This window comes from Micromys minutus, assembly GCF_963924665.1.
Source record: "Micromys minutus genome assembly, chromosome: 5".
Taxonomy (NCBI): Eukaryota; Metazoa; Chordata; class Mammalia; order Rodentia; family Muridae; genus Micromys; species Micromys minutus.
The window spans coordinates 23,819,233-23,840,881 of NC_137974.1; the positions used below are offsets into that span (position 1 = coordinate 23,819,233).

General features: G+C 39.1%; 1 protein-coding gene across 6 annotated transcripts in view; it reads right to left on the bottom strand.

Moving 5' to 3' along the window:
• The window catches only part of DACH1 (dachshund family transcription factor 1), a gene marked incomplete at both ends in the record, with an annotated part of 377,461 nt that extends 368,282 nt beyond the window's left edge, over nt 1-9,179 (bottom strand). For all 6 annotated transcript variants that reach the window (XM_080916938.1, XM_080916936.1, XM_080916937.1 and 3 more), the window contains one exon: nt 8,350-9,179. In XM_080916938.1, coding sequence (XP_080773064.1) covers nt 8,350-9,179 — 830 coding nt within the window. The remainder of the gene's footprint in view (nt 1-8,349) is intronic.
• Between the last annotated feature and the right edge of the window lie 12,470 nt (nt 9,180-21,649).

The following is a 21,649-nucleotide window of genomic DNA, read 5'->3' on the forward strand; positions in this document are numbered from 1 at the left end:
AAGCTACTTCTCTTCAGGTTATGAAATTATTTTCTCACAATGTAGCCAGTGATCCTAAAAGATAAGCAATTTCTAATTCTAAAGTTTAAAAAGGAGATAAGTAAAGTAAAAAAAAAAATTGGAGTAAGAACAACATTGAGCACATTTAGTGCTGTTTAGAAATGCCCAAAGTTTGGCATCTAATCATTTAATATTTATTCATACAAATAATTCTCGTTGGTGCACTTTGATTAGAGATTTTAAAGTACATTATAGTTACAATAAAAATAAACAGAAAATTCATTAAACTTTAGTTATTGTCCTAATAGTGACAGACTCTTGTATATGAACGACCTTTAAAATATTTAAATGCAGATGCCTAATTCTTTACTCTAAAATTAAGTTACATTTCCTTGGCAAACATCAGTGTAAAGCAAAATCTTTTTGCAAATGTATTTTATTTTTTTTGGAATCCCAACAAGCAAACTGAGGATAATTCTTGTGTAACTCATTGTCCCCTGTCCTACATCCAACAGTTGTAAAGTATGCACATGTACATATAAGTAAAGCTTTTCTTCTAAATATATTAAGATTATTAAATCACTCATACATTTATATCAAGTGGAATAAAATTTACATAAAGAAAAAATATTCTTTATAGATATCACTAAACAATTGATAAAACTTTTACACCTGTTGCACATGCAAGCAGATCTACCCTCATATACCATGTATGGCTGGCAATATGAAAAAGAAAGTGGTTTGAGTCATTGTCTTAAAGTTCAAAGGTCAGGCTAACACATGTCTAACTCAAGAAATATCCCTTCTGAGAATAAGGTTAAACAAAGTTTAAAGGTGTGAATGTGAAACAGGAATAGAATGGAGTGAAACAGGAATAGAATGGAACGTAGCAGCTGACTCCATCAAGACTGTAATGAACTCCAAGGTTTCACCTTCAAGTCATTTACCTGATTGGCACATCAGTGGAATGTCTTTAAAATAATAATACTATTGTTAGAACAGACTCTTAATTGTTGCCAGTAAAAGTTCAGAATATTGTTTATGATTTTAAGAAAATATTTTACATGCCAGGTGAATAAATTATTTCTTGATTAATATTAACATTGCTGTTTTGTTAATACATGGCCAGAATTCCTTAACATGAATTAAGAAGTAATTGTCCCAGAAGCTGCTGTTTCTATTAAATATTTGCCTCCCAACTGGCCAAATTTCCTGATATATAATTTGATAATCCTTGATAAGAGTGAGACAACTTTTCCTATTGTGCTGGATAAAGCAATTTAGCTATGTAGAAGCATTTGATACTGTGCAAAGCCAAAGACAATTCAACCTTGTGCATTGTTCCTTCTTTGTATTTACTTTGTTCATTTCTACTAAGGAAAGATATCATCCACCATCCCACGTGACTCATGAAATCTGGATCCTACTGCACATTTAAATGTTCACTCTGTAAAAGTCATGCTTTAATAGTACATGAAGTGTTGGTCAAACAAATACACTGTGTTCAGAGTTATCTCCTAGACCTCAGATAGTTTGCATATACAAACCATGCTGCAGAGACAAATATAAAATAGGAGGAAATAAAATTCTTTTGAACTTTCTGTTCTTATCAAGCTAAAACTATGTAGTCTCGACCAACATCCCTCTCAGCCCTTGGTAACCACCCTTCTAACATGCTTTTCTACTGTCAACTCTTAAGAATTCCATACATAAGTTAACTGATGTAGCATTTGTCCTCTGGTGCCTGGCTTATTTCAATTAACATCTTCTAAGAAGTGTGGGTGCATTCCAGGTATTGTAATCCATCTGGACAGTGACAGTTCTGAATTCTGCATTAAGATTCCTATTCTCCATCTAATTCTCATTGCTCTCAACACTTGTTTCTGGATATGCACCAACAGTTTTCTAGGGTGCATAGTTTACAATACTATAGTACAAAAAAAAACTCCCCCCTCCAAATTGAGACCAATTAAGCAACATATTGAGAATTGCAGTTTAAAAAGTTGTACTTTACAACTTGCAATCAAATCTCATATGATTAAAAACACAAAAGAATCACAGCTTTGAAATATTTGACCAACTTTAAGTCATTGTTTTTACCAGGTTACCAAAATATTGCAATTTTAACAGACTTCATCTATTGACAAGTGCAGCATCCAATCTGGAAAAATCTAAAGATGAATTTCTTAATTGGGAAATTAAGAATGTTGTTTTCTTATGTAGAAACCCGTCAGAGTATACCAAGAGAATTTTAATGTCTCTGACTGGAAACCATTCACTTCATTGATGTACTAACTTATATGACTGGACTTGTACTTGATGATTTACTGCCTACAGATAAGCAGCAATGGACAGACACTTCGAAAACCATCAGAACTAGTTGAAATAAACAAACAAACAAACAAATGTGTGTGTGTGTCTTAAGCATGTTAATCTAATAATAGCTTATTACAACAAACTATAATTATCTTAATCTGAATATTTCTGGATTCTGAAACAATATCTTTTTAACTGACGACACTATTCCAGCAGTCATTTGTTTGTGCAACATAGCTTTAAAAAGCAAGTGTTAGCCAATAAAAGACACTTCTTGAGAAATCAGCTATTGTATCATAAAAGTATTTTGACTAAAACACTTCTGGGAAATCTGAAAGGAAAGTAAATAAATTTTAATGTCATATAAGATTTGCTAGACTTGAGGTAAATGTATTAGTTGAATAACAGAGCCTTCTGCACTAGACTTTAAGTTCAATTAGGTGCTTTGTGTTTTAATTCAACATTTCCTACTTTGAACAACAATAAACACAACAAATCCAATAGAAAAGATAGTGTGGTCTCAAAAGCTGAAAATATGAAAACTTATCTAGAGTATTTTAGTTGGAGCACTTATGTAAGCATTTATTCTTAGCGACAATATCTCATACTGACCAATTAGAACCCACAACCTCAGATTAGAATCAGATACTTGCTAGCCAGTAATGGCCTCATTCTAGTCTTTATAACAATTTAAATTTAACATGTAGAAACCTGCAATGAAAGCCATTCAAACACTCAGATACTTCTCATCAATGTCATGTTTCCTACCATTTCCAAAGCACATAGTTCCCAAGGACATTTTTTTGGGTTGGCAGCCTGAAAAAAATGATAACCTTGAAAAATAAAATCAGACAAAATCAAAATGTAACAAAGAATCCAAAACACACTTACAATTAAATATTTAATGAAGCCCAGAAAACTCACCTGTGCCTACTTAGAAGGCATGTTTTAAATTGTTTTCTTCATGCAGAGATTCGAAAGGAGACACCTTGCAACCTGTGAGAGTTCCATTTCCTAGTGCAATTTGCAAAGCTGTATTTTGTGTTGCTGATACAATGCTATTAAAATAACTATTTTACTAGATTGACAAAGACAATTGTAGGAAACAACTGAATAAAATAACTTGAAAAGGTAATGTAATACTGATTGATAGTCAAATCATCTTTCCTTCTTAAAATGACAACTACTTGGTTGCAAATTAAGCTAATTTGCAAATGCTATTTACATTCCAGAAACAAACATCAAATGAGAAACAATAAACCATATTATGTTTTTGTATGTTGGCGAACCACATGTAGTAAATCGCCAAAAAAAAGAGTGATTTATGCCCAAAGCCTGCCAAGACTTTACTCAATATTAGGTGTCACATCCCAGGGGGCAGGGGAGGTAACTAAGGAAAAAAGAGGTGTCTAATATTTGTCTCACTGATTTACATGCAACTCCCATGAAATGCAGTAGATTCAACAAGAACAACCAAAAATACCCTGCAAGCATTGATTAATGAAAAGGTGATTTTTAAAAACCTGCATCAAATTTATTAAATTTTGTGTAAGGAAACTGTGCATGTGTAAGGAAACTGATCAATAGATAGAATATTTGAAGCTCTAAAAATAAAAATATTATTTATGAAAATTGCATTATAACATTTACTAAATGTATTTTTTTCTAAAAGATAAACAATCTGTAACCATGCACAGTCTTTATAATAATTATGTTTGACACTAACTGCAAGGAACATCTTAACAAATATTACCTGCGTAACTCAAAAACTTATAGTTTATACTGCAAGGTGATAGTCTCATACCTCATTAATATATTAGTAATTAGCTATAATTTTTAACATTTGTAAACCAAAAAGAAATAAGTTATAAATCCAAACTAGCTTCCATATTATGGCTTGGTCACCTAATCATGTTGCTTTCTTTTGAAATGTTATAAAATAAGACATTTGGTTTTTATAGGAATCGTTAATCTACCACAGCACAAACACTTCAAAACATAGTTTCTTCTTCAAATGAAATAATTCTTGAATTTCTCTGTGCCAAGCCTCATGATTGTCAGAAGTTAGTGAATCTGTATTTGTGTTGAAAATCCCTTTTCAATGCGGGGCAGACAACAGTAGGGGGGGGGAAATGTTAAATAGAGCCCCAGCACTCTATCTTTATTAAAAAACCCTAAACAAGAAAAATAAAGCAAAGAATTACTGGGAAATTTACAGTTCTTACAGTAAAACTGTATTCAGATATAACCCTGAAACATAAAAGGCTTGGCATATCTTCCAATTTATGTTCATGGGTAACATCTACTTTAAAGACAAAAGAGTGCTGCTTATGAGTGTGTGTGTACACATGTAAAATGCTAAATGAGGTAGTCTGTTTAAGTGAAAAACTTTGGAAACCTCAGGCTACACAGAAGCCAAGTCATAGTCTTAGGAAAAGAAAGAAAGAAAGAAAGAAAGAAAATCTTCTTCTTCAAATAATTAAGAAAATAAGCATTTCAGATAACAAATGCAAGAATCACTTTTCATTCCACGAATTCACAGAAAAATCAAACTCTAATCCAAATCTACAAACAAGCAATTGATTGACACAAACCGACTTGACCATGGACATAATGACTTTTTGTTGTTGTTATTTAATGGTTAGCAGTTAATTAACTGACCTCTGCTGCAACAGCCAAGTTCAGACAACTAATGTTTAGTTTTGAAATAATAATTGGAGGAAACTGATCAAGGTCAGACTTCGTCTTTTAACAACTTTAAAACGAAGATCCTTAGATTTTCTTTCATATTTTGAGTCCTATATTTTTAGTTTTACTATCTAGAAGGTGACAGTGCCTTTTCTTCTCCTAGTGGCAATGACAGATGGCTTCAACATTTCCTCTAATTTTCATAGATAGCATACTAATTCAATAGCCCCAAGCAAATTAAATCGACTTTAAGATTTGCTACTGTTCCTGAGTCTCTCTCAGAAAGTTTATTAATGTTTCTTTCCTTTAGCATCACCTTTTTAGCATCCTAAAATTCCCTGAAATTTAAATATTGCTGAATCCCCCTTAGATATATATCCTATGAGCAGCTGATATACTAAAATTTGATATCAGACACACACTGTATACACCGCACAGAATGTTTATCTGTATAATTAATCATATACTAGAAATTTTATTACTTTTATATTTTCAATAATAGAATGAGCAAACTTTCCCTTGGTTTGTTAAATACCCAAAACAGAAGGAAACTAGGGTGAAAGATGTCACTCTAATCTAAAGTAATAAAAACAAAATCTTAATACCAAAGCATAAACCAGATTTAAATGGAAAAAAAAATAGTTTTCAAGTTCAAAGTACAAAGTAAATACTAGCTATTGCTTTCTAAATAAAGAAATGAAAACATAACCCTTATAATTACCATTAAACTAGTAATGTGCTAACATGCAAATTGTATGTTTTTGGTGAGGGAAACTTCAAATGCAACTTCCTTTTCCTGGCCTATGGCAGTGTTTGGAGAACCTATATAGATATGTATTCACGTCTTCTCGGGGTAAGATTTCCATGTGTTTAAGTTAAACAGGCTTTTTAGTTGATAAAAAAATCAAAATTCAATGGTCAGTGAGCACTTTTACTGCCTAAGAATAGCTTGAAGTAGGATTTTAGAACAAAACATTTAATCACATAATATTTAATCACATAATATTAAGGCTAAATGAAATGTAATTGAAGGTACCGATGAGATATTTTTAAAGAAATAAACAATTATGCTGGGTTTAACTGATCTTTGTCTTTGCAACTTAAGACTACAGAACTATTGGGAACCTCTGGGAGGGAGAAGAATGTAAAGAGGAAGAATGACTAGGGGAGAAAGAGGAGAAAAGAAAGTAAAAAGAAAACTTTTATTAAAAACTAACTTTAAGACTATTCAATTATATGACTAAAATTACCATTTAAAGCCTTGGTATTATAAGGTCACAAAAGCACTATAAGGAGTTTCTCACAGGGTGTGTGTGTGTGTGTGTGTGTGTGTGTGTGCACGCCCCTATGTACCCTCATACGTAAAATGACTTGATTATCCAGCACCAGAAACACAATGGATATTGGGAGAAGAGCAGGCATTTCGTTAGTACAGAGCAAAGCCAAAGCTGCATCTCAATTTGTCACAGAGTCACTGTGACAGCAGAAGTGTCTGAACGGACTTCCAGTTTTACCGTGCACTGTGCATAACTCTACAGCAATGTTCTGGCTGCTTCTGGTAGTTTTTACGGCGGGTTTTAGACAAATATGTTATCTTGTGGACAACCAAGGATGACAGTTATCCGACTAAATGGCATTTAGCGATCAGCATGCCCACCCGTGCCCATTGCCATCTGGCTATCCACCGCATCCAGCAGAAGCATGTGTGCGCGCACGTATGCGCAAGCAGAACACACACACACACACACACACACACACACACACACACACACACACACCCCACAGCTGAAATAAGTGGTCAAGACAGGTACATCAAATAAACACAGAAAAAAATATTTCTTGCTAGGTCAGTTAGATCAGGATGGAATTCCAGTGTTTCCCTATACTTCCCAGGCCCTACAGAGGATCAGTCTCAAAGAAGGACCTGGTGACTTGGGGGCTCCATTTCCTTCTGGTCTTAACTATTGCCTTCACACCCCTTCTGTCCAGTTTCCTTAGCCCCCACTTTCTTCCCCTCACTATTAAGCTTATTTTAAAGGTACCAAAGTTTTATATATGTATATAAACTTATATACACATATAAACAGAAATATCTTTTCGCCCAGTTCCCAAGTGTCTGATTATGATCTCCAACTGTCCCTTCTCTCATCCTCCCAGAACCTCTGAGCTTTTCCCTCTGCCAACAGCTGGATCATTTCTACCCCGAAACTGACAAGTTGCCCCACTCCCGCCCCCTCTTGGTAGATCCTCCCCCACAGAGCGTTCATTAGCTTAAAACTGGTTGGGTCAGAGACTGTCCCAAGGCCACCTCGGTGCACAGAGTGCACACTTTACCAAGGAAGACTAGGCGAAAAATATTCAAGCCCTGAGCATCCTATGGCAAAAGGTACACCTGCTCCTTTCCTGAGCTACTAAACTCAGAAAAGAAAGTGGAAAAAAAGAAAGAAGACCCGTAAACTGCACTTTGAAAAGAGGGCAAACAAGTCCTGTTCTTTTCTTCCCCACCTCTCCAATTCAGCTTCCAAGAGTCTGGGGCACCAGATCACCTCCTAAAGAACAAAACGTGTTTGTGCCCTCGCATCTGCCCCGGGGCAAACATACTTCTTTTCACACACACACACACACACACACACACACACACACACACACACACACACACACACACACACACACACAAACACATGCGCACACACAAACCCCTTCCATGTATAAGCTTCCCTCTGGGCTGTGGAACTGAACTCCTGTCTTGAACTCCCAGATTACCCCTGCTCTTCTCAGCGCCCCGGGTACTGCTCCCCTGCTGACTTCTCAGCGCGGCTCTCAGCTGCCAGCCCACCCTCTTTTCTAACTAGAGGAGCCCCCTATTCCAGAACACATCCCCTAGCTTTCAAACCCTAAGGGATTAGGGTCACGACCTCTCTCCTGTCCTAGAGGTGCCCAAAGGCTTCCGGAGGAACCCAGGACCCAGGAGTGCACACTCAGGCAGTAGTGCCCAGAATGGGTGCAAGTCACCAGCGAGACCGAGAAGGGGCTGTGACTCCTGGGAAGGCACCTTCCTCCTGCTTCCCACTCTGGATCCCTAGCGCAGCCGCAGCCCAGCCCGAATGCCCTGGGGAGCAGCAGGAAGACCTGGCCGGCTCAGAACTGGCCGCGAGCGGTGCGAACTTGTACAGGAGGTCGGGTGAAGGAGACTAGCCCCGGGGACCGGCAGGAGAGGGCCGCGCTCGCCAGGGCGCGCAGCTCGCGGACGCGCTGAGCGGGCGGCGCCAGGAAAGGAGCAGGGGAAGGGCAAGCTGGAGGGTGGGAAAGGACCAGGGCGACTGGAGGTTCCCCTCCGCTCTTTACCTGGCGTTGGTGCAGTCATTGTAGAGGGTCTCGAAGTCCTTCCTGGAGATGAGTTTGCAGCGGTTGACTCCGGGCTGGATGGCCCCCAGTCCCCTCAGGATGCGAACCTGTTCCACATTGCACACCACCGGCGTGATCTCCAACCGCTTCAGCTTGGTGTAGACGGTGTGCAAGCCCCCCACCAAGTGCTTCAGGAACAGGTCGAAAGCCTGGGGCAGGCAGATCAGCTCGCAGCCCTCCACCGTGAAGGAAGCCACTTTGGCCCCTCTCAGATCCACCATTTTGCACTCATTATTCTGGGGGGTGTTTTCCACTGGGGACGGGGTTGAGTACACGGGTTTCCCAGGGAGGGGGCCGCAGCTGCTGCTGCTGCTGCTGCTGCTACTGCTGCTGCTGCTGCTGCTACTGCTGCTGCTGCTACTGCTGCTGCTGCTGCTGCTGCCGGTGCTCGCGGTGATGGGGGTGCTGGAGGCGCCACCGCCGCCAGCGCTAACGCCGCCGCCGCCACTGCTCCCGGTCGCCAGGCTGGGGTTGCAGTTGCTCCCGCCGCCGCCTCCGTTGCCGCCGCTGCCACCGCCGCCTCCGCTGCCGCCGCCGCCGCCGCCACCAGGAGAGGTGACTGTGGTCGCCGCTGAAGAAGCAGAAGAGGCAATGGGCTCCGGCCGGAACAGAGTTGGCCCAGACGACGCCGGGGGTCCGATGGATGGAGCCGGAGACGAGGTCGCCGAGGAGGTGGAGGTGGTGGTGCCAGAGGAGGAAGCAGAAGTGGAGATCGGGGGTTGAGGGGGGACCAGCTGGGTCGGAGGGATCAAAGCCGCCGGCACTGCCATGGTCACATATAAGGGGAAACAGAAGGAGGAGAAGCGAGGGGGAAAAGTTGCCACACACCCCCCAGAGGGGAAGGGGGAGAAAGGGGGACAAGGATCGAGGGGGGGGCAGAGACAACAAGCACTCTAGGAAGGAACCCTAGTTGGAAAGAGAGAGAGAAGAGGAGAAAAGGAGGTGAGGGTAAGAAAGAGCGAGCGCAGGAGGGGCGAGCGCGAGAGGCGCTCGAGAGAGAAACGCACAAAAGTGTCCCGCAAGTCGAAATGCGAGTCCTCTCTCGGGGCTGGGATCTCGGGCTGCTCTGGGGGGAGGCGGGGGGCGGGGAGGGTCGGCTGGTGGTGTGTGGGTCCCGCTCTAGCACAAAGTTAAGGATGAAGGTGAAAAGGAGGAGGGTTGAGGGACTTGGGTCCTCCCTGGCAAGTACATTGATCAAAGATTGAGAGGGGAATGACAGAGAGAAAATGAGCTGAAAGTGCAGGCTGCCGGCTGGACGAGTTGTTGTTGTCACACGGTGCAGAGGGGAGGAGCTCCGGATACTTGAAATACCCTTTGAAGCCGCGAAAACCTCTCTCACTAGTATTAACCCAAATTATCCAACCAGGAACTCGGAGCACAGACTCCAGGAGCGCGAGACAGAGGAAAGGGGGGTGGGTAGAAAACGGGGCGGGTGGGGGGGGGGGGTTCGGAGAGAAAACGGTGGGAGGAAAGCCCTAGAAAAGCCAGGGCCCTAGAGCGGTGCTAGGGAGAGAGGAAGAGAGCTGGCCACAGACTTCTCTCTCGACTGCTACCGTTACATTGCCTGCCACCTACTTTGTGGCTCCCGAGAAGACTCTTAGCCCCCACCCGTCCCCCCAAAAAAAGGTTCTGAGCAAACGCCTGAAGACTGAAAGAGCAGCAGCAGAGCTTCCAGCTCACCTTCAAGGATTTACGATCACACACACACACACACACACACACACACACACACACAAACACACACACACTCACACAGAGCCGGAGCATTTGTGCGAGCAGTTACAAAAGGAAACACATTCCGAGCTCCTGAATGTTGAGCAATTATTATTATTATTATTTTAGGAAAATATACATGTAAGCAGAATGGACTGTTCTGTGTATCTGAAGTTTGTTTTTTCTGTGTTAAAATATTTTTATAAAGGTTGAGGAGTTTCAGAAGAGTTTCCAAGTTGCAGGAAGAAAGTCACTTAAGAGTAGTAGGTGCTTCTGATAAAATTTCTTATTTCGTAGTAGAATAGAAATCCAGTGAATCAAAACAACTTCCCTTTCACCTCCCAGAGATTGGTCAGGAATAACTACTATAGCTAGAAATTTCTAAAGAGATCAGCTGTCCTTGAAGATTAGAAAGTGGAATACAAAAACACACTGATGTTTCTTACCCAAAACTCTAATTAATTCACCTGTCTGTCTTAGACAGTAATCAACTCTCACTTCTTCAGTACCCAAGGAGAGTAGAAAGCATGCTATTTAAGAAACACAGTAATTATGGGGTTCCTTTCCTATTTGGAAAGTCCTGCTATGTTTTGGGAAGGTCGGTCGTCTTTTGGGTTCTCAGTGAGAACGTGTCTGTAAATAGGGAGACTGAAAACCTAGCCTCCTGGCTGACTTGCAAAGACAGAAAAGAGAAGGGAGTGGTGATTTTAGTCTGCATGAGGGGACTCGGGTTCGAGCTTTCCCCTTTTGTCTTCTTTAACTTGTTGCACAGAGGTGTTTAAATGGGGGTGTTTGACCAACATATGATTTGAGCACAGGTCCTGTGTGTTTGTTGCTTACATCTCTAGGAATCTGGAATAGTTAGGCACTGAACCTGTCTACACATGTTCAAAGGTTTCCCAAGATGTGAGAAGGAGGTAGCATTTGTCAGATTTAAGAAATAAACTATTATAACAGGCTCTTAGCTTTGAGAAATTTTAGGATTTTTTTTTTTTTTTTTTTTTTTTTTTTTTGCCATTTAAGTATTGAAATTATCACTTTACTCTTTATCCCTTTAAATCCATTGAACTCTTTGAAGTTTAGTGTCAAAAGGTTCAGGAACCCTCTAATGTGAAATATGACATTATTGTCTTTTATTACTCTTTTATGCTAGACTTTGGGGGCAATGATACTTGTATTGGAAGGCTTTATTACAGAGTAAAAAATTTTTTAAAATATTGCATACAAGTATATAAACCTCTACAAAGATAGATGAAGTTTGCACAGTTTGTCTTAGATAGCTACTGTGTTAACACACAATGATGTGAGCTTTATTAATTTTTGAATCAGCAAACCTATTCTTAACTAAAAGCATGGATTCAGTATGTATCACAGATATCAAAAATATATCAGAAATATTGCCAATTTTTAAGATGTCAAATTACTGCATTCATGAAATACTGCACTGTAGACAGGGTTAAACACTAAAAGAAAAAAAATACTTTATTTGTGAATGACACTCCTAACTTTAATAAAGTCTAGTGTGACTTTTATATGGTAAATTATGGAACATTTCAAATCCTGGTACAAATAAAAAAGTCAAGTTAAGTGGCCAAAGCCTGAGTTTTACATCCTTACATTTCCTTAAACCATCACTCTTTCAAAATCTGCCACACTCTGAAGCGACAAAGAGGAGGGAAGCAGTGATGTACAGGAAACCATAATCCCACCCTGCTTCCAGCCAACTTCAAATTTTCTGCAGTGAGACATGTGCTCCGGGCACATGCTTCATTTAGAAGCCAAGCTTGGGAGCATAGTCCTCTACCTGCGTGGAATGCCTCCCCTCCCCCACCTCAGGTTCCTTTTCAAGGACTCACCACTTGCTCCTTCCATCAAACAATAGGGTTAGAGAAGTCAAATGTTGCAAAATAAAACAGACCAGAAGGAGAACCCCTGAAGAAAGCATATTGTTTTTAATCTTTTTTCTTTCTTTCCTATTTTGGATGACATTCTTTCCTGTGGTGAAAAAGTCAAACCGTGCTTAACGTAGCAGATTGATCAACTTAAGAAAGATTTCAAATTCTCCATTGAATCTTTAGCACTGAGAGCTTGGGTCCTGGTTATTGTTTTATGTCTCTTGTTGCTGAAGACACCCTTCCTCCATCTCATCCTCCCTAACCTTCATTCGATTTGGATAAGCAAAACTCAAAGTACTGTAACTGATATTAGAAATTTCTCCCTATGTTTTGTGAAGACGTATTGTGCTGAAATCAATAAGACTGTTTAAAATTCAAAGACCTGCAAATCGTTCTGTTTGTCCTTTGATAGGGCCTACGCTGATTAAAATGCTACCAAGGAAGCTTAATTGCTGCACTAATTAAGAAGTCTTTAATTTCTTTCCTAGGATATCGTTTGAAGCTTAGCTTGTACAGTTCAGGGAAGGTATTTTTCTTCCCTCCTTCTGCCCTCTTCTGGCCCCTCCCCTGCCCCTCCCCCTCCTATCCCCATTTGAGGAGCCCGGTTAGAATGGGAACTAATAAAAAGAATGGTCTCATCATCTATTACTTAACAAAAATCGGCACAGGATACAGTGTGATATGAAATGCAGTTTGGGGAAGAGCTGTAAGCTTTGCAGGAGACAGGGAGCATATATAAAATAGCTGTTTCAGCTGAAGTCCTGGTGATTACCTGAATGACAACAGGCACTTTAGTGGGTGATGAGAGCATCCTATTTGGTTAAAAGGCTCAGTGGCAAACAGGGACATATAAAAACATGCTCCCACAGCCTGTGGTTTCAAAAAGGAAGAATAGATGTGTAAAAAGATGGACTTGTAGTTGGGATTTGGTAAGTATCGTTTTATTTGAGTATGAAGTGATGCGTTCTGTGGGAATTTTTTTTTTTACCCTTTTCATAACTCAGGGAGGCACAGGACCGTATTACATCTCTCCCATTCTTATCTATTGGCACGTTGCATTCACTGATTTCTCAAGTGGGGAAACTGACTAAATGATTTCACAAAGCTTTCTCTGTAATCAATAGTCATTTTTTAGGTTTATTCATGCTGCATTATAATTCTGGTAAATGACTGCAGAGGAGAAGATTGTAAGAAAGATACAAATATTGACAGGCCTAGGATAAATCAGGTCTTCATGCCTCAGAGTTTCAATGTAGCAACTGCTATGATGGTTTTCTAAAAACAGAAAGAAAGGAAAAAAGAAACAATTATTTCTAGCAACAGAAGAAAGCAAAGAGTGACTGCAATGTATATAGGAATACAATCTCTTAACATCTCACAATGCTTTGAAAGCTTTGAGTATGTTGTTCTTTTACGGTATTTCTAAATGAAACAGAAGCAATTTAGACATATATGAAAAGAAATACAGGAAAGCTTCATTAAAGTTTGATTCTTTAATTTTTCACAAACTCCATTAGGAGTATATATGTTAGAAATTATAACTGCATGCTATAGATCTATACTAAATTCCTTACACCAACAGGACAAGGAGAAAACATGCTTAATAGATGCAAAGGCAGATTTACCATTCCAAGCACGACGTCACTCTAATTATGTTTACCCTAATTGAAAGCAAGGTTTTTTTTTGGAATCTGAAATTACTTTCAGATTTTTTTTTAAATAATGCAAGTGGATCAAATGTTGATCACAAGCATTTCAATCTTTCAAAAATGTATTGGAAAATTAAATGAAAAGTGGAGTTTGGTACAAACAATGCCCCAGGGCCAAAAACAACTAACACTAGATTTTCCAGTCCAGCCATAACACAAATCAATTTGAGCACACTTCTATGGCCAGACTGCCAGATTGTTATGACGGCTAATTCACTCAATCAAAGAGTGCATTAGCACACCCGGCACAAACAGCCTTAACAATGGAATACGTTTCTCAACAGTCCTACAATACACCACAATGGCTAAGTACAGAAGACCATTTTTACATCTGTGCATTTACTAATGGACCTGTTTCCTTAATAGAAATTTTAAAAAAAGAAAGAAAAGCATAGACAAAGATAAACTCCAGTCACAGGTTTATTAAAGAGCTATCAGAGTTTGGCAAATCTAGAAAGATATCAGGGTACCAGTAGTTCACTGACTTTGTTAAATGTTTCTCAGGAGAGAGTCCAAAATTGATGTTTGCATTTCAGTAGTAAATCATTGAAGATGGAGAAATTATGCCAAGTAACTCTCTCAAGCCTATTTGGACTCATAGGGCCTCAACAATCAGCCCAGCAGATCAACCTTAGCTATCCTAAGTACAGTCTTCAAGCTTTTTAATTCCAGCCTTTTCCATGTCCATGTTCATCTCTCTGCCTGAAGTTTGGTGGCTTTCATGTTCCTGGGTTCAATTCTTGTATTCTGCCTCTCCTTCCGGATCAGAAAAGGTACTTTTCTCTGGTCTGTGGCATTCTTTAGTGAAAAGCAGAGAGTGTGCTGATGAATTACCTCATAGACAGAAGGTGGAAAGCAGAATGGGGACATGCCAACCTTGAAGCACAGTGACTTTATGGTAACAGTTTTGATACTTAATGGGAAGGTGGTTAAAAGTGTTTTAAATAGCATTCAGGGTTTTTCCCCCACAACATAAAAATGCAGAGATAAGACATAAGGCTCTGTGTGAACATAGTAATCGTCTACTGGCATTAATGTAGATCCAATTCCAAATGGTTCAGTGGGAGGACATCCCTCCCTTGCTCTTCTTAAGCCCTTTCTGCTTATTCAGAATAAAGATCACACATGTCAGAAAATCCTTTCCTGATTATGTGGCCAATGATAAGAAATACCCAAACTCAGATGAGAAGCTGTAGTAGTGGTAAAAATAATAATGAAGAACAAAATTCACGGTGGAGTTTCTTCTTTCGGATTCTAACTCTGCATCATTCCAAGAGTGGGTAGTCAATTGCTCATGATGAATTAGTTATATGTTCCTATAAGTACCCATTTCCGCATAAGTGTAGCCCATCTTGGGGTTGTATGAAAGGCTGTTGGGACAAATAATCCTTAAAATAGCAGGCACAGGGAGATCATTGAACAGTTGAATGGTAGGAGGGAGCAGCAGCAATTAATATCAATTCAGATAGAATTCTTTCATCTCTTAAATCAGGGCATCATCTTGAAAATAATAATGGGCTGGATGCCAGCCAGGGCACACAGACATATTTCAATTTCTCCTTTTATATTAGATATTGGGTCTTTAATTGAAACTTTCCATATTTTCTCATTTTTAGGCTCTTCTCTCTTTAAATAAACAAGATCTGTATTACATGTATCATGTTAAGTAACTTAAAAGATAAGTAGTTAAGAATAGTATGGAAGGGAAACATTTTATTTGTTACAGTCCAGAATAGATACTAAATATTGAGATGTGAAGTGCAGCATGCTTTTGCCACAGTAGAAGAAAATTACTTGACTATGTAAGTTCCTCTTGATTAACTGGCCCTCTTGTTGTTTTACTTTGTTTTCTTAGCTTTTGGTTTTTCTTTCTTAATGTTTATGAAATCCAAGAAGGGGGCTCATTATCCAACAAACAGCGCATAAGATTGTTTTACTTGAAGACAGAACTTTCAAGGATTGCAGGAAAAGAATAAACTGTGTGTTTGTTTATTTGCTATTTTTGGACAGAGCCATCATTTTAAGTTGAAAAGAAAACAATTGCTACCTTCTAGAAGCCTGATAGTGTATGTCAAGTTTCAGCCCAGAGCGAATTTTTACAACAAGTTATAAACCCCTGTAACAGAGGGTTTATTATAATGGAAATGCTGACACCACCTTAACTATAGCGTTGTAAACGGCTATGCTATAATATCCATTAAGCAGAAAGAAAAATAAGCTGGCTGATCAATAATTTATACAAAGAGTACCAACTGCAGACATAATAACTGTAATGTTTGCAAAGCAATCTCTCTGCTCTCCAGGCTTAACAGTGAACACAAACTAGCAACGCTGTTAATTTCCAACTCCTACGGATAAGAATACAAACAAATTACTTAAAATTATATTTTGTTCAACATTTAGCATGCCTCAATGGGATAAAATAAAATTTAATTATGATGCAACTTGTGCCGGATGCGAGGCTGCTTTGTTTTCCTGAGCATTTTATTAAGAAGGGACGCTCATTTGGAACATCAATTACGGAGAAATAGTATGTTTCAATGAGTTTACTTGGGTCAGTGAGGTTCATGTAAGAGTTATTCAGACAGGGAAACAGATTGAAACAGCTCAACTTCAAAGAAAGTTAGAGTTTACAGAGTCACGAGATGAAATACAATACTGCATGCCCTGATCCAAGTTAACTGTCAGTAAAAACACACCTTGCCATTAGAGTTCATGGGAAAAAAGTCATTGGTTTGGAAACGTGTCCATTATTAGTATCCAGAGAATGTGGGAGTGCTTACCTTTCAGTGGCATACCTTGTTTTTGTAGGAACACTGTGTGACATTTCTAGTTAATAGACCTGAACCATAAAATGTGAACATTGTTTTCATTTCTATAAAATTGCTTGTCCAGTATTTTCCCAGATATCAGAATTTCCCCAGCTATAGTACTTGCTTCTTAGATTATCTAAATATGAACATATTGCTTTGATAATTTCATCTTAATGGTTGCCCCGAAGACAAAAATAGCTTAGGCAGGAGTTTGAGAAGTTAAACAGGAGAGTCTACAATTCCAAGTTGCTCTAGGCATGTCCTGGGACATTAGAACGCTAGTCTTGAAGCTCACCTCCTTCTTCCTCTTTTTCTCTGTTCATTTCATGATGTTGGAGATGAAGGGTTGGGAGGATGTAGAGCCTTAGTGGAACGAAGAGACCTCTCTCTCAAAGCTGTAAAATGGTGTGTTACCCTGTGAGCAACTGCTCTTGGAAGGGAACCAGTGATTTATATGAGAAGTATTTAAGATTGCATGTTCATCCAGTGATCCATGCCTGGTCAGCTTCAGTGATGCTAGGACACAACATGAGGCACAGATCGTTAGGAAGAGATACCTTCTTTGACTTAAGACCTTGTGAAAGGAAGCACCAAAATGACATTCTCTCAAATCAATTGATCATTACCATTTAGACTCCTGAGGGCTCTAGGACTGGAGAGGGGAGAAAGAAGTTTTGATTTAACAGGACTGGAAAATGCTGGGGTTTTTTTGGGGGGGGGCATTTTGTTGTAATGCATGTCAGTTCTATGCTTCAGCAAATATTAAAACTGGAACACACTGTGTACTTTGAAACAATGACGTGGAAAAAGGGTGTGCAAAATGGATCTCCGTACTCACTTGGTCATTGTAAACTTAGACATTAGTTGACTTAAAAATAACCAGAAACAAAGAGCAATGCAACTTTCTACTAATATATTTGCCAGACTCTGGGAATAGAATTTTCTCAGGTCAGCTTCTCACCCTTTCAGTCTGCATAAGAGAAATGTGGGACACTGTCAGGGTGTGAGGCAGGAATAAATGTCTTCTCAGACCCCTTATTTTAGGACAGATCTGAGTATACCTGAGGCCTCCTCTTTGTCAAACTCTTCAAAACTTTCAAGTTTTTAGCTACAGTTTATCCTTGTGTCTAACTTAGACCCAGTATTTCTTGAATGGTTCAAAATTCGTCATATCCCAGAATCTTGTTTGACTTACTGCTGTTGGTTTTCTCCTTACCTGAGGTCTAGGGATTGAACTCAGGTTGCTTGGGCTTGCAGGAAAGCCCCTCTACCCAAGGGGCTAGCCAACCCAGCTCACTGTTGCTGCCTCATCTCTATGCATTGTAATAATTCATACTTTGTATTCTGTCAGAGAAAGATGATCATCGTATGTTTCAAAACTTACTGATATGTCTTTTTTTCAGGTGGTCTTAGCCAATTTGACTTATTACTTATATCTAGTATGATGTTATGAACTTGCATATTGCTCAATAAATGTTAATTAGAACAGCTTTTTCTATGTGATGTCACCTGTTACCTTGACCACCAAATTATACACAAATGGCTCATTCTTCATGCCACGCATGGCTTCATTCAGACCACATACACCAGAAATAGATGCTTAGATGTGCACACCCAGTTCTTTTGTAGCCTAATTTGGGAAAAAATACTTGAAGCAAAAATCTGTAGATACTACTATGTTAGATATCTAAGATCTAAAAAAGATCTTCAGAATAGACTACTAGGCCGATATGACAAGCTTTCTAGGATCCATACAGGAAGAGTTGTCTTTTCTTAGACATCAGCAAAGATGCTAAGGAGTCTTCAACGAGACTGCAAATAAAAGAGTGCACACAGAATTGTCCCCTGAGACAATGAGTACAGGTAGGTTTGTGGGCGACACTTTACCTTCCACACTTTACCTTCCATGCAAAGGTTTGTAAACCTGTTAAAGTCACACTCATTGTACTGTGCACAGCCATCTGTTGCATGAAGCACACTCAGCTTTGCATGCTATGTGTTGATTGAGGAGGATGCAAAGAATGAAAACAATCCATCCAAATCTTTTTTTTTCTCATGCAGTATCTGTGGCATCATTACTATAACAGGATGGAGATTTTGCATGAGAATATCATAGAACATTATCAAATCAGAGAACTGCAAATACTGGGCTGCTGTTCCCACCGAGACCGTGCCGTACATCAGAGATGGTCCAAGGATCCTTACCTTCACCAACGGTGACAGCCTTTGAAATACTCTAAAGAGGATTCTGAAGGCCACCTCCCACTGTGTGAACAGCACATCCATCTTCATCCAGGCCCCCGAATCTTCTGAAAGAAGAAATTTCCAAGCAGGGATTTAGGGTGCATTCCTTTACTGACACGTGTACCTGAGTTGTAAGCTAAGAATTGATTTTATAGGAAATCCCCAGTGTCTGCTTAGAGGTAAACACTCATAAACTCATGGGATATGAGGTAGCATCATGGGATTAAACAATCACCCTTGCCCCCAAAGACCACTTTTGAGATCTTGCAAAAACAGTTAATTAAAGAAAAAAAAAAAAAAAAAAAAACACGTGATGGCAAAATCCTTAGCATTTTTTGAAAACTGTGACTTCTCTGGCTTCCTCTGGTTAGAATATAGCCACACACCCCACTCCTCACACCCTTTACAGAAAGGACCTAACTAGCATTGGGCCTTAAAGGGGCAGTGCATGCTGTGCACACAGCTTTTCTGCAGTCTTTCCTGCTCCCTAATCTGCTTTTCCCTGGGTAGTTATCTAGGCTTCTTCTCCAATATTTTATCCTGATTTAAAGGAAGATCCCCCTTTTGAATTTTCCAGTAGATGATTTAGAGATCACTCGCAGCTATTCCTAACAGAGCAATAGCAAGCCCTCCTGCCGCCCCATTTAAATTGTCTGAACTGCTTGACTTTTTCATTTACTCTCCCTTTAGAGGGATGTAAGGGGGACTTGAATGGCCTATGTCTTCAAAGTCTTTGGCTGTGGAATGTATCAAAGTGCCAGAAGCCACAGAGCACCAGGGAATGTCAACAAGGTGTCAGGGACTCCTGGGGAGGTGACAATCCTATCTAGGTGTTCTCTCCTGGGAAGCAACCAACTCAGCTGAGCAGAAAATGGATCTCTTTCTCCCAGAAGCTAATTTAACTGATTTGAAAATATGTCTGAATCCAGCGTTAGGACAAACTTCAGTCTGTTGTCTGTTTGGTTTTCATATGAGGAAACTAACGGACATAGTTGCAAAAGTCAGTACTAAAAAAGAAACCAACTTTTTGCTTGTTGTTAAGAATTTCTAGACATTCATTTAATACATTTAAAAAAGTTAACGAAGATACATTCATACTTTCTTATTTGTTGTATGTGGAAAGTATAGAACAAACATATAGGCAATATAGGCAAATAGTTTAATAGTTGCAGCAGGAAGTTTAAGTGGTTCCGAGAGCAAAATATTAATTGAAAATATAAAGCTAATAATATGTAATTCATATTGAATACATAATTCATTGGAAATATAATATGTAGTACGTGTTATATCTAGCATACAAGCAGATAACATTTCATTGGAAAATATGAAGAGAAAAACTCGATCTTCCCTTTTTAGAAATACCTTAATATCCAAGAAATACTATCATTAATATTTTGATTTTATTATCCCAAAAAGTTTCCTTAAAAACAAAAATAAAATCATAGCACTCGCTGAATTTAGTAAGAAGCTGCCTAAACAGAAAGAGTTTAAGGCCAATATACTAAAAGTTCTTTGTACACATTGTTTATATGTGTTATAATTAGTCATCACAAAATGAAAGTTCCTTCAGAATCAACACCAAATTAATGCTACATCTGAAGCTCTCAATATATGTAGTGTTCACGTTGTGCTGATTAATGTTGAGGCAGTGGTTTCTATTCTATGGTCCTCCTGTTTTCACAGCATGATAATGTTTTCTTTCAACAGTATGATGTAAAATAAGATGCTAAACTTTCACTTAAGGATTCAGCTGTACAAAAACAGCCTCTAGAACTGCTTTAGCAAGGTCCACAAGCTCACATGCCACTTTTCAAATTCCTTTCTTTATGGCTCCCTCAGAATTAGTTTATACGGACTGTATTTTTCAGTGTCTAAAGAAACATATTTATTGTTTCTATGGAAATAACTCAGTCCAAAAGCACTTACTAACCATAACAACACAGCAACCACTGGCTGTGCCAGCACTGTGTTTTATCATTGGCCTTTGTTTTCCAATACAATGCTTTAAAAATATCCTCAGCTGTATAAAGGACATTGTTGCAAAAAAAAAAAAAAAAAAAAAAAAAAAAAAAAAAAAAAAAAAAAAAAAGAGGCAGTTCAAAACTTGTCCTTCCCTCTTCCCTTCTCTTTCATTGATCCATTGCCTCTTAGGCAATATGAACAACTGCCTCCAGCTCACCCACAAGCAAGCTGAATATAATAATAAGGTCGTGTTAGTATCCTGTATCTAGCAATGATTGAACATAGGGTTGCCAGTGCTTTTTCATTAAAGATAAGGTAACAAAGACAGCATAGAAAAAAAAAAAAAAAAACTGGTTCATGAAAACAAGCATATGTGCTGCAATTTTACAGGTTTTCTCTGCTCCCACTGAGATTCTCTTTCACATGGGTTTGCAATAAGGTGAAGGTGCCCTCTGTAGGAGATTCCCAAGAAATGCTGCTGTGTTACATTTAGGTGACATCAGGCAAGACCCCCCTCCTTCTCGGTTTCCAAATAAATACATAATCGCAGACTTTTGCCAGAACACAAATTCAAATCCTATCAACTGTAACAGGAAATCAGCGCCCATAGATTCGAAGTCAGCTATGAGAATCGGTTGCCCTTTCAAAGTAAGCAACATTGAACACCGAGAAAGCTGTTCAGCATGTTTGTATTTGGTATTTACTGTCTGTAATTGTGGAGTGTTTTCTGGTGTGTTTTGTAAATGAAGAGGTGTTGTGAGAAACAGGAAGACAGGAGGTCTAGGCACAGTCGACATGGCTGAGTGAACTCCGTATCTGGACAGAAGAGCATCCATACACCGAAAGACACACTGTCTAATAAATACAGCTCCTCAAAAGGTGTGCTCCTTCCTTCCTTCAAAGG